This window comes from Macaca thibetana, chromosome 20 (assembly GCF_024542745.1).
Source record: "Macaca thibetana thibetana isolate TM-01 chromosome 20, ASM2454274v1, whole genome shotgun sequence".
Classification (NCBI taxonomy): domain Eukaryota; kingdom Metazoa; phylum Chordata; class Mammalia; order Primates; family Cercopithecidae; genus Macaca; species Macaca thibetana.
In genome coordinates, this window is record NC_065597.1 from 54884310 (window position 1) to 54897832 (window position 13523).

Genomic DNA, 13523 nt, shown 5'->3' on the forward strand with positions numbered 1-13523 from the left:
ACAAGACACATGTGGTCCTGCATTCATGGTGCTTAATTCTAGTAGAGAGAAGAAACACAGAAACCAATGAATAAAACAGGTCATTTCAGCTATTAATAAATGTAAGGAAGAAGGCAGGCACAGTGGCTCACGCCTGTAATCCCAGCACTTGGGAGGCCAAGGCAAGCAGATCACCTGAGGTCAGGAGTTTGAGACCAGCCTGGCCATCATGGTGAAACCCTGTCTCTACCAAAAAATACAAAAATCAGCCAGGTGTGGTGACACACACCTGTAATCCCAGCTACTGGGGAGGCTGAGGTAGGAGAATCTCTTGAACTCAGGTGGCGGAGGTTGCAATGAGCCAAGATTACACCACTGCCCTCCAGCCTGGGTGACAGAGGGAGACTCTCAAAAAGTAATTAATTAATTAATGTAAGGAAGAAAATAAAATGGCTCTGTAAAAGAGAATGACAATGGGGATAATCAAACGAGCCCCTTCTAAGGCAGTTCCATTTGAGCTGAGACATGAATGAGTGGAAGAAATGCCATGCCAAGATCTGGGTTACTGAAATAATCTTCAGCTGTCTCCCTTCTTTCCATTCATCCTCCCTGCATTCTGTCCTCCATGTGGGTAGTGGCTATGATTGTTCTGAAATATAAATCTGATGGCTGCACACAGAATATGAGTGAAACTCCTCACTTCACAAAGCCCCCATGATCTGATGTTCCTTACTTCTCTGGCCTTCTCTCCCCTATCTACTCCGCAGATATACCCCCATGTGTTCCCAGAGTGATTTGCTTTTCTTACCCACTGCTGAACCGGACATCCCCATTCCACTGCCTGGAATGTCCATCTTAAACTCTTGATCTAGCACTAGTTCAGTCTCCTCTGTCTCTCCAGTCTATAGGTGATATTCTCTCCTCTGTGCCCAGTGCTCATTATCCCTCTCCTTTGCCTCTCCTTTGGAAAGCAATAAAAAAGTTGAGAAAGGCTGCCTGAAACCCATCTGGCCTACTCAACTCCACCACTTGACTGTTCGAAAACCAGATTCAACATCTTCCCTGAAACATGTTCTTACACCTCTGTGCTAACAGAGGTGTAGAACAGCACCTGGCTTTCTAGGAAAGCACCTGGTTTTTCTCAGAAAACCATCTCTCTCACTCTAAGACCTTATGGTTTCTCTCCAGCCCCAGGGGTGCAATACAGATTAAAGTCAGTCAAAATTACCCATCCTCCCAACCTCACTGATTGGTTCAAGGAAAACAAATTCGCCTAATTAAGGTCAATGAGAGTCAAACCCAAGACATGTATTGAGAACGATGGGAAGAGAATGTTTTTCTCTTTTCCCTGAATATGAAGCTGGGAAAATTTAACCTTAGATCTGCCAGGGTTTCCACAGAGAAAGAACTTGCCTGATAGTGAAGCCAGCAGAGATAAGCTGGGACAAGAGACAAATGACATCATTTGAACCCCTAGATCCAGCCATGCCTGAAGTCCCTCTCAACTTTCCAGTTACCTGAACCAAAAATTCCCTTTTATTGCATAATCCAGTTTCAGTTTCAGTTCTGTTGCTTTCAACCAAATATCAACCTGATACTATAATTGGCTTCATGTTTGTCTATTCCCTCTCCCACCATGAGATTATAAGGTCTGATAAACTAATAGGAATTTCTAAATTTTCAGATAGAAAATTTAGCTATCTGAGAACTAGCATACAGCAAGTACTCAATGAATTTTTTTTTTTTTTTTGAATGAATGAAGACAATAAAAGCAAAATAAGGTAGAAGGAAATAAAGAAGGAGAAAAGGAGAGAAACAATGTCCAGATCATGTTTGAAAAGCAGGGCTACCCTGCAGGCCTGAAAGCTCACACATGCCAGGAGAAACACCTACTACTCCCATCAGCCCTGATTCCCCTGAAGCCTGGCACAGCCACAAAGCCAGGCCAGATGGGACCTGCCTCACTGACACCCAGTCAGGCTTCGGTTGCTTTGGCTTGGTTTTTACATAACATGAAAAGCAAGAAGGTCTGTCTGAAATGTCTATATGATACTCAGAATTGAAATCCTGGATCTCAAGGGCTTAACTCTCTAAGGCACGCTCCACTCTGCCTCTAGTTCCTCAAGAAAACCCAGTGGGGAGAGAATCACTTTGACTTCAGTGATTCCCACCGATCTTACTGCTGAGCCAGAAAGTGGGGGCTGATGTTCACTTACGGGAGTGCAGCCAAGAGGAAAGGTGGCATAGACAACCTGGAAACTTCCCAGTATTTCCACGCCAAACAATTAACCTGAAAGATTAAGCAGTTCTGGGGATTTAGTGCAGTAAGAAGAAGAATAAACACAAGTAGTGCTTTCCGTGTGCCAGGCACTATTCTAAGTGCTTCATATGTGTTCACTTATGCAATACAGCACCCTATGATGTAGGTACCACTACTCTGCCCAGTTTATGGATGAGAAAATTGCAATAACAAACATTAACACAGACATTTAAGTGTGATGCTCATCGCAATTGTTTTATATCTGCAAGAAAGGGAGATATAATTTTAATATTCCTCAGCAGGGGATTGGTTAAGTAGATTATGGTATATACATACAATGGAATAGTGCACCTACTTTGTTTTAAATAAGGTAGATTTATATATATGAACATTAAATGATGTCTGTGCTATTTTATGCATGTGCATATACGTATATAGTTATATTATAATGTAAAAACCACAAATGAGCTCATATTGTACACACTATTCTGTTAAACTATATATATAGCTTAACTACATATATAGTTATACAGTTATATTTAACTATATATAGTTATATTTAATTATATATAGTTATACATAGCTTAACTATATATATCATTATATATATAGTTACATATCTATATATATATATATCTTAGCTATATATATAAACAGAACAGTGTGTATAGTATGAACTCACTTGTGGTTTGTTTTTTTTTTTTGAGGCAGAGTCTCACTCTGTCACCCACTGGTACAGTGGCGTAATCTCAGCTCACTGCAACCTCCGCCTTCCTGGTTCAAGCAATTGTCCTGCATCAGCCTCCCAAGTAGCTGGGATTACAGGCACCTGCCACCATGCATGGCTAATTTTTTTTTTTTTTTTTTTTTTTGTATTTTTAGTAGAGATGGGGTTTCACCAAGTTGGCCAGGCTGGTTTCGAACTCCTGACCTCAAGTGAGCCACCATCTCGGCCTCCTAAAGTGGCGTGAGCCACTATGCCCAGCCCACTTGTGGTTTTTATATTACATGTAAATAGATAAGTTTTTTTAAATTTGGTTTAGAGTTAGAGTCTCACTCTATCACACAGGCTGAAATGCAGTGACTCGATCATAGCTCACTGCTGCCTTGAACTCCTGGGTTCAAGTGATCCTCCTGCCTCAGTTTCCCAAGTAGCTAGGACTACAGGCGTGTGCTACCACATTTGGCTAATTTTTGTACTTTTTGTACAGTTAGTCTTGCTATATGTTTCCCAGGTTGGTTGCAAAGTCCTGTCCTCAAATGAACCTCCCACCTCAGCCTCCCAAAGTGCTAGAATTGCAGGCATGAGTCATTGCGCCTGGCCTATATTTTATATGTAAAAGAAAACTCTCAAAAATGATAGCAAACTGTTCTTTATAGTTACCTCTGAAACACGGTTGCTCACCTCAGTATTATTGACATTTTGGACCAGATACCTCTGTGTACCGGTGCTGTCCTACACATTGTAGGATGTTGAACACCACCCCTGGCCTCTACCCACTAGATGCCAATAGCTCTGCTCCAGTTGTGACAACCAAAAGTGTTTGCAGACATGGGCCAAAAGTCCCCTAAGAGGGCAAAACAGTACTCTGTTGAGAACAACTGCTCTGGGGAAAATTTGGGGAAATTTTACTTTCTCTGTATTGTGGTTTTTTGTTTTTGTTTTTTTTTGTAATAATTATGTGTTTTCAGGATGGGCATGGTGGCTCATGCCTGTAATCCCAGCACTTTAGGAGGCTGAGGCTGGTGGATCGTTGGAGGTCAGGAGTTTGAGACCAGCCTGGCCAACATGGTGAAACCCCATCCCTACTGAAAATACAAAAATTAGCCAAGTATGGTGGTGGGCACCTAGAATCCCAGCTATTCAGGAGACTGAGGCAGGAGAATCACTTGGACCCAGGGGCGGAGGTTGCAGTGAGCCAAGATTGAGCCACTGCATTCCAGCCTGGGCAACAGAGCAAGGTCCTGTCTCAATAATAATAATAATAATAATAATAATAATGTGTTTTTAGTAAAAATATAAATGAGAAAGGCAAATTATCTAATTAACTGGTATGTGAAGGCTCTGAGAGCTGGAAGCCTAGGAAAGCACCTTCACTGGGGTAACTCTTCCTGCTCGAACATGTAGGTCTTCCTCAAAGCAGGTCTGACCTCCATCCATTTGCTCAGTTATTGGCTTGCCCACCTGGGCAGATCTTTTAATATAGTTCAGCGGTTTGTACTAGCAAACCGATTAGAAATGCAAAGTCTCAGGCCTCACCCCTTACCTACTATATGTAAAACTCTGGGAGTGGGGCCTCCAATTTGTGTTTTTACAGCCTTCCAGACAATGCTGATGCAAGCTCAACTTTGAGAATCACTAACAGAATTAACAGCCCAAGGGAATGACAGAGCTTCATTAAAACTTTGCATATTCCTCTAATGATCTTGAAGGATTATACAGCAAGCACTCTATGCTTCCTGATTTTCTGGGAGATAATTTCCTCTTTGGAAATTCTTCATTCTAGTCTGAAACGCAAGGCCAGAGTTGAGAAGGTGCTTTTTCTATCCATTACAGGAGTCTGTAAGCCAACGGTTCACACCAAAAGTTCAAATGCTGCAAGGCCTGTGTTTACTAGCTTAGACCCTGTGAAAAATCAGTCACTGGCTGGGTGCAGTGGTTCGTGCCTGTCATCCCAGCACTTTGAGAGGCTGAGGCAGGAGGATCACTTGAGCCTAGGAATTTGAGACCAACCTGGGCAACATATCAAGACCCTATCTCTACAAAAAAATAAATAAATTAGCCAGGCATGGTGGTGTGTGCCTTTAGTCCCAGCTACTCAAGAAGCTGAGGCGGGAGGATCTCTTGAGCCCAGGAGGTTGAGGCTGCAGTAAACCATGATCGTGCCACTCTACTGCAGCCTGGGCAACAGGGCAAGACTCTGTCTCAAAAAAAAAAAAAAAACATCAGTTACTGCTTCTAATCTCCCCAAAGGGTTAAATAGCCTCCATAATCTTTTGGAAAATGAAGTTTTAAGTGAGAAAGAAAATGTTCTCAGAGTACTGTTCGCATTCACAGCTACTCCTGGAAAATGTTGGAATATTAGCTAGAGGATCACCTTTCATCTCACGAGAACGTAATTACGAACACGCAAAATACTATCCCTTATGAATATATTTTAAGGTTCAAATTTGAGTATGGAATAACCAATCTGTTGATACTCTGGCTGTAGAGATGTGGGTATTTGGAGCTGTTTAAAAAGAAACTGGAAAAAACCTGGCTCAATCTTTGGCCCTAAGTCATCACTTGCGTCTAAATAATTCTGGCATAAAGATCTTTAGACGCCACAGCTAATTCAGGCCCAGTGACTGGGGTAGTGAGTGAGAATTAGAAGCTGAAAAATGCTTTAACGGTACCTGATACGGTGAAAGCAGGGCGAAGTTGTTCTGAAAATCCTGGAAATGGGCCAGAAAGAAGTCAGTGCTCATGGCATCAATGTGTGAGCAGGTCACGCCTTTGACCAGCTGCCCAGCACTAGAAAACAAAACAAGGGACTCAGGAGAGGAAGGAGGTGAGGAGGAGAGGAAAGAAAGAGCAAGAGAAGGCAGATATGATCAGACACAAGCTACAGATGTGACTGCCTAACTCTCCCTCCTGGGAAAGTAGGCTGCTCTGGCAAAAGGTTCTGAAGGGCCTGTTCGGCACCCAGGCCAAGTTACATTTTCCTACCTCAAAAGCTCCTCAGGCCTTCTGGTGGTCTTTAACAGAAGCTCATACAGGAACAGAGCCTGCGAGAAGAGAATGATCGACAGCACTGATGGCACACTCAGCGTGTGCCCAACACTGTGAGGCCCCATCAGGCAGGTGCTCCACGATCCCATTTTACAGATGGGGAAATGGAGGCTTAACAGGCTATGTGAGTTACCTAGGACTACACCATCGCTAAGTGGCAGTGCCTGGATTTGAACCAGCGTCAAGGTAATTCCACAGCCCTGTTCTCACACTCCACGTGATTCTCTGCGCCCCATGAGGCAGATGAGAGGCAAAGATGTTGGTGGCAAGGCTGGAGTTTTACTTCCTGTGATTTACAAAACTGCTGACCAGTTGAGAACTCCCTGTGGCTCCTACTTACATGTGCACCTGCCAGGTCCTGAACACCAGGCATCCCAGAATAGACCAGGATGGGCTAGAAAGCACCAGCAATAAAGTACCCGCAGCCAGCAGCATGCACTCCCTTCAAACCACCCCCCAATGAGCACTCTAGAACAATGCCAAGTAAACAAGGGAGTCATTTGTTTTAAGGAACATAATTTTACAGAATCCCTAGCTTGCAGATGCAATCAAGTACTACATTTGTCTATTTTATAGACTCTGAAACTTTGGGCATCATTCCCCAAACAGAATAAATTATGATCTAGCGTTAGATATGGTAGCTGAGAGCCAGAAAGCAGCACAAAAGCCCAGGCAAAAGGAGTGGGTGATGGAGGGAAGTTCTGGACACTGTTTATGGCCCCAGAGATTTCCCTGGGCACAGAGTCAAATTCGGGGACCCTCCCACGGTCTTTCCCCATCTCAGGAAATGGCAATCCCATCAGCTCAGTGGGACAAAAGTATCTTGAAGTCTTTGGTGGCAGGAGGTATTTTCCAAAATAAAACTATTGGCCGGGTGCCCTGGTTCACACCTGTAATCCCAGGACTTTGGGAGGCCAAGGCGAGCAGTTCACTTGAGGTCAAGAGTTCGACACCAGCCTGGCCAACATGGTGAAACTCTGTCTCTATAAAAAACACAAAAATTAGCCTGGTATGACGGTGTGTGCTTGTAATGCCAGCTACTCAGGAGGCGGAGCCATGAGGATTGCTTGAACTCGGGAAGAGGAGGAGGTTACAGTGAGCCAAGATTGTGCCACTGCACTCCAGCCTCGGTGACTGAGAGAGACTCTGTCTCAAAAAATAAAACAAAATAAAATAAAACAGTTGCCACTGTTACTAAATTTAGAGGTGGTTTGTGACACAGCAATAGATAACCGGGATATCATCCAGCCTCATGAGAGACCCTGAGCAAGAGCCCCTGCAACAGACAGGGATTTGTGTCTGGGATTTCATTCAGTTTTGCACTCTCAGCACTGTGAGCGGTGCCTGGCGCATTGTTGGGCGGTGCTTGATAAACATTTCCTGAGTGCATGTAATGAAGATTGACTGGATACAAAGGAAGTCAAGGACGGTACTAAGGCAGAGCATCCACTTCAACAGCACCATCCCCCCAAGTGGCCTCAATGCTCACAGCATTTAATAACACACATAATAGCCGCAAATATTTATAGCACACAACCCACGTGGCATAGAACAGTGACCCTCATTTTATTATCAAAATTATCCCCATTTTGCACATGAGAAAACTGAGGCCATATAAGGACCTTCTCCAAAGCTAATAAATAAGTGGGAGCCAGAATTCATGCTCAGGTGTTGTCTAACTTTTTTTTTAAGAGACAGGGTCTTGCTCTGTTGCCCAGACTGGAGTGTAGTAGTAGCATAACCATAGCTCACTGCATTGTGGAACTCCCAGGCTCACATGATCCTCCTGCCTCAGCCTCCTGGGTAGCTGGGACCACAGACATGCATCACCACGCCTGGCTAATTTTTTAACTTTTTGTAGAGACAGGGTCTTGCTGTGTTGCCCAGGCTGGTCTCAAACTCCTGGCGTCAAGCGATCCTCCTGCCTCAGCCTGTCCAACTTCTTAACACTATGCTATTCTGCCTCCTATACTAATCACACAGAAATAAATTTCTTTTATCAAATTAACTTTAAAACAGACCATTCATTCTCACAAGACAGAGAGTCAGAAATACAGGATCGATCTGTGCTTCATGGCAGTACCTGGCTCCTTCCAAGTTCCTTATCCTTCAGGACTGTAGAGTTGAATCCAGGTTGCCTCCTTAAATCAAAGAGAGACACTTCCTTAAAGAAAGCCCCTTGTATCTCCACAATGCCTGAGGCAGTGTCTCCAGCTTCCACCATCTGCCAAAAGTGAGAAGCATCAAAACAACCTTGTAAAAAATGCACTGAGCTTTAAGGAAGGGCCGGACACTACAACACAGGCAATAAAATCCATCAGACGGGCTCAGCAACCCTAGGAAGTGGAGAGTAGCATCATCCCCATTTCACAGGTGAGGAAACAGAGACTTCAAGTGTGATGAGCTGAAAGTCAGTAAGTGAGATTCAAGCCGAAGTCTGTCTGATTCCAAAACCCATGCAACTCATGCTCTTTATTTCTTTATTTTAACTGTATGGGCTACTTGCTATCTGTAAGATGTTGGTGTTTTAGGCCAAACCCCTTAGGTTTTTTGTTTTTTTTTTTTTTTTTTTTTTTTTGAGATGGGAGTCTGCCTCTGTCACCAGGCTGGAGTTCAGTGGCACAATCTTGGCTCACTGCAATCTCCACATCTCCACCTCCTGGGTTCAAGCAATTTCCCTGCCTCAGCCTCCCGAAGAGCCAGGACTACAGGAGTGCACCACCACGCCCAGCTAATTTTTTGTATTTTTAGTAGAGACAGGGGGTTTCACCATGTTGGCCAGGCTGGTCTCAATCTCCTAACTTCGTGATCTACCCACCTTGGCCTCCCAAAGTGCTGGGATTATAGGCGTGAGCCACTGCACCTGGCCAAGTTTTGGTTTCTTAACAGATTTTGCCATTGGACAGAACAGACCTGATAGGGCAAGATGTCAAAAGACTCCCTGACAAGTAAAAAAGGGGCCAGGCATGGTGGCTCACGCCTGTAATCCCAGAACTGTAGGAGGCCGAGGCAGGTGGATCACTTGAGCCCAGGAGTTTGAGACCAGCCCAGGCAACATGGCAAGACCCCATCTCTAGAAAAAACACAAAAATTAGTGAGCAGCACAGGTCTGTAGTCCCAGCTACTTGGGAGGCTGAGGTGGGAGGATCACCTGAGCCCCGGAGGTGGAGGCTGCAGTGAACCAAGATCATGCCACTGCATGCTGACTGGGGTAATAGAGGAAGACCCTATCTAAACAAACAAACAAAAAAACAGAATACAGACATGGCTGTGGACCATGAAAAGGGCTTTCAGATGCACCCTAGAACTTTGGGGTTTACTTTTAGATTTGAAAAACAAATTTGAGGCCAGGCACAGTGGCTCACACCTGCAATCCCAGCACTTTTGGAGGCTGAAGCAGAAGGATTATTTGAGGCCAGGAGTTGGGCAGCCTGGCAATACAGCAATACTCCATCTCTACGAGAAATGAATAAATTAGCCAAACATGGTGGCTTTAGGCCAGGAGTTCAAGACTAGCCTGGGCAACATAGCAAGACCATGTCTCTACAAAGTTAAAAAATTAGCCAGGCATGGTGATGCATGCCTGTGGTCCCAGCCACTCAGGAAGTTGAGGCAGGATGATTGCTTGAGCCCGGAAGACTGTGATGAGCTATGATCGTACCACTGTACTCCAGCCTGGGCAACACAGAAAGACTGTCTCAAAAAAAAAAAAAAAAAAAAAAAAAAAACTTGAAGTGTTATAAGATCAGGAAACCTGATTTAAGAAAAGTCTTCTAGGCCAGGCGCCGTGGCTCAAGCCTGTAATCCCAGCACTTTGGGAGGCCGAGGCGGGTGGATCACAAGATCTGGAGATGGAGACCATCCTGGCCAACATAGTGAAACCCCATCTCTACTAAAAATACAAAAAATTCGCCGGCCACGGTGTTGGGCACCTGTAGTCCCAGTTACTTGGAGGGCTGAGGCAGGAGAATGGCGTGAACCCAGGAGGCGGAGCTTGCAGTGAGCCAAGATCGCGCCACTACACTCCGGCCTGGGTGACAGAGCAAGACTCTGTCTCAAAACAAAAAAAAGAAAAAAAAAAAAGAAAAGTATTCCAGATTAGATTGTCTGGGAGAACAAAGGGTTCTGGGAAGAATGACAGCATGACCGAAGGGCTCTGTCTGGAAAGGAGGGAAGGTGTGCCACCAGGAGAAGGCAGAGCCAAGACACCAACGACTGAGACAATCCCAGCCCTGCGTTCATGGTCCAAAGTCACACCCACTCACCAAACCCCAAAAGCACACCCCGTGACATGTGGCTGAGCACCAGACATCATCCTCTCACCTTGCTGAGGATACCTTGCTGCTGGGCAGGTGACAAGTCAGACAGGTACTGGGAAACAGCACTTCTCAGGACCTGCGAGAGGTCCTTGCAGTTCATGCTGCAGAAGGCCTGGGTGCTGACCCCGGCCAGCAGCGCGCCCATCTGGCTGACATTGTAGAAAGACAGCACCTGGAAGAGGAGCAGCCGCACAGTCAGGCTCTGCTCCCGCTTTTCACCTCTCCAACATGCACTCAGCCCATCTATGTGCCAAGTATTGGGATAGGTGAGACCTTACGGGCACAGCAGTGAGCCAGACAGAGGCTGCCTCCACAGGCCTTCCTTCCTTCTATCAAATCAAGAAAGAGAGTTTGCCGGGTGTGGTGGATCACACCTGTAATCCCAGTACTTTGAGAGGCCAAGGCGGGTGGATCACCTGAGGTCAGGAGTTCAAGACCAACCTGGTCAACATGGTACAACCCCATCTCTACTAAAGATACAAAAATTAGCCAAGTGTGGTAGCAGGTGCCTGTAATCCCAGCTACTTGGGAGGCTGAGGCAAGAGAATTGCTTGAACTCAGGAGACAAGAGGTTGCAGTGAGCCGAGACTGTGCCATTGCACTACAGCCTGGGCAACAAGAGCAAAACTCCATCTCAAAAAAAAAAAAAAGAAAAAAGAAAAGAAAGAAATTATATGTGGGTTTTTTTCCTTCCTTTAGAGTGAAGATGCTAGAAAGTTTTCCATATAACCAAGGACATGCTTTGGTTCTATGAAAAGACAGCTGAGTGGGTTCCTTCAGTTATTCTGTGTATAATGGGTGATCTCATGCTGTCTTCAAAGAAGGCATGACCTTTTGACCTCTTGCCTTCTGAGTAAAAGTGGCCTCACCCCTCAGTAGGAAGAGTTGGATATTAGAAAAGAAACAAACCACTTTGTCCTGGGTTAGGAGGGAACACAACAGTCTCCCTAACTCCCTAAAATCAAATTCAGAGAGGACTGTCAAGATGGACCCATGGAGCCCCAATCGAGGTCCAGAAACAAGGATTCAAAGCCTTCAGCGTAAAGTCACCATGAGGCTAGAAGAGACCAGATGAATGGGCTGGCCCGGTACCTGAGTCAGAAAGTGGAAATGGGTGGGCATTGGTCATGGTGTCATGCTGGAGACAGTGACCACCAGAGGTAAACAACACGCCTCTGAGGCCAGGTGCCCTGGGTTCAATCCCAGCTGTGTAACTTTGATGTGGCCTTTTCCAGTTCTCTTACACACTCTGTACCTCACATGAATGAACTGGACAATGAAGATGACAGCACTACTGACTTCAGAGGATTGTTGGATTAAATGATTAACTCACTTAGAACACAACCTGGCACATAGTAAGTGTTCAGTAAATGTTTGTTATTCCACATCCCCCTCCCTTAGCCCCGCGATGGAGGAAGCAGGCTAGGACCAGCCCTCGGAGCTACAGCTGCCCTTCATCCCCCTCTCGCCCTCCCTACCGACATCCTGCTCCAGTTCCCACTTGGATTTACTTTGGAGAATGTGGTTGAAATATAGCTGGCTCAGAACCATGACATACCAAACCTAGCTTTAAAAACTTGAAGAAATTTAAAAAGACTTGGATGCCAAGAAGAAATCCCCTACTCCTGCTCTTTGGGCGGCCAAGGCGAGTAGTTTGCTTGAGCCCGGGAGTTTGAGATCTGCCTGGGCAACATTGCAAAACCCCATCTCTACAAAAAAATACAAAAAATCAGCCCAGCATGGTGGCACACCCCTGTGGTCCCAGCTACTCAGGAGGCTGAGGTGGGAGGATCACCTGAGCCTGGGAGGACAAGGCTGAAGTGAGCCAAGATCAGATCACTGCACTCCAGCCTGGGCAACACACTGAGACCCTGTCTCAAAAAAGAAAAAAAGGGGAAGAAACCCCTCAGTTCCTGAGGCCGACTCCAGCACTGCCTTCTGGGTGCATGGATTCTACTCCATAACTCTTAAACCCCTTTACCACCTGAATCAAAAGCTTTTGTTTTCATTTCCAACCTCAGTGATTTTCTTCTTTATGAGACACTGTGGTATTTCGCTTTAGAGCAAGCAAAATGGAGCCCCTTACATTTTCAACATCTTCACCTCTTCCCATATCCTCCTTCCAGCTGCATGGGAGGTACTAACACTGGAATTATGGTGCTAGGTTAGTAAACATGACCTTTATGGAGTAGTCTCTCTTTTATTCTTTGAGATTTCTACTACTTTTTTTTTTTTTTTTTTTAAGACAGAGTCTTGCCCTGTAGCCCAGCCCAGTCTGGAGTACAGTGGCACAATCTCGGCTCACTGCAACCTCCTCTGCCTCCCGGGTTCAAGCGATTCTCCTGCTTTGGCCTGGAAGCAGCTGGAATTACAGGCATGCACCATCATGCCCAGCTAATTTTTCTATTTTTAGTAGAGACAGGGTTTCACCATGTTGTCCAGGCTGGTCTCAGGCTCCTAGCCTCAAGTGATCCATTCATCTCGGCCTCCCAAAATGCTGGGATTACAGGCATAAGGCACCACGCCCAGCCTACTACATTTCGTCAAAAGAAAAATTGATGAGTTTTGTATAGTTAGTCAGACACAGTTAACACTGAATTCACAGTTTAGCAATTATAATGGATGCTTGTTAAACATCTGATAGTAAATTATGTTGTTTCAAAGTAATTAAAATTAATATCCAGAAGCCAAAAATAAATAAATGTTTGTTATTATTATTTGATTGGAATGGGTCCTAATCTAATCCTTGTGAGCCAGTTTGCATCCTGGGAAGTGGCCAGGAGTGTGGACTAAATGAGAAGGACACCAAAGGCCAGGCGCAGTGGCTCACACCTGTAATCCCAGCACTTTGGGAGGCCAAGGCAGGTGGATTACGAGGTCAGGAGTTTGAGACAAGCCTGGCCAACATGGCAAAATCTCGTCTCTGCTAAAAATACAAAAATTAGCTGGGTGTGGTGATGGGTGCCTGTAGTCCCAGCTACTCGGAAGGCTGAGGCAGGAGAATTGCTTGAACCTGGGAGGCAGAGGTTGCAGTAAGCTGAGGTTGTGCCATTGCACTCCAGCGTGGGCGACAAGAACAAACAAACAAACAAAAAAAGATGACACCAAAATGCTTAGAACTCAAGTCTCTCATATTTGGAGCCCTCTGGACTGGACCCAACCCAGGGACACTAATTGTCCCCAAAAGAATGTC

General features: G+C 45.2%; 1 protein-coding gene across 1 annotated transcript in view; it reads right to left on the reverse strand.

Moving 5' to 3' along the window:
- Positions 1–13523, reverse strand: part of OTOA (otoancorin) — an 81485-nt gene that overhangs the window by 35968 nt on the left and 31994 nt on the right. Inside the window, exons 13-17 of the mRNA XM_050774053.1 lie at positions 10335–10502; positions 8095–8235; positions 5949–6007; positions 5636–5753; positions 2196–2269 (exon numbers count right to left, since the gene is read on the reverse strand). Of these exons, the coding sequence (XP_050630010.1) occupies positions 2196–2269; positions 5636–5753; positions 5949–6007; positions 8095–8235; positions 10335–10502 (560 nt within the window). The remainder of the gene's footprint in view (positions 1–2195; positions 2270–5635; positions 5754–5948; positions 6008–8094; positions 8236–10334; positions 10503–13523) is intronic.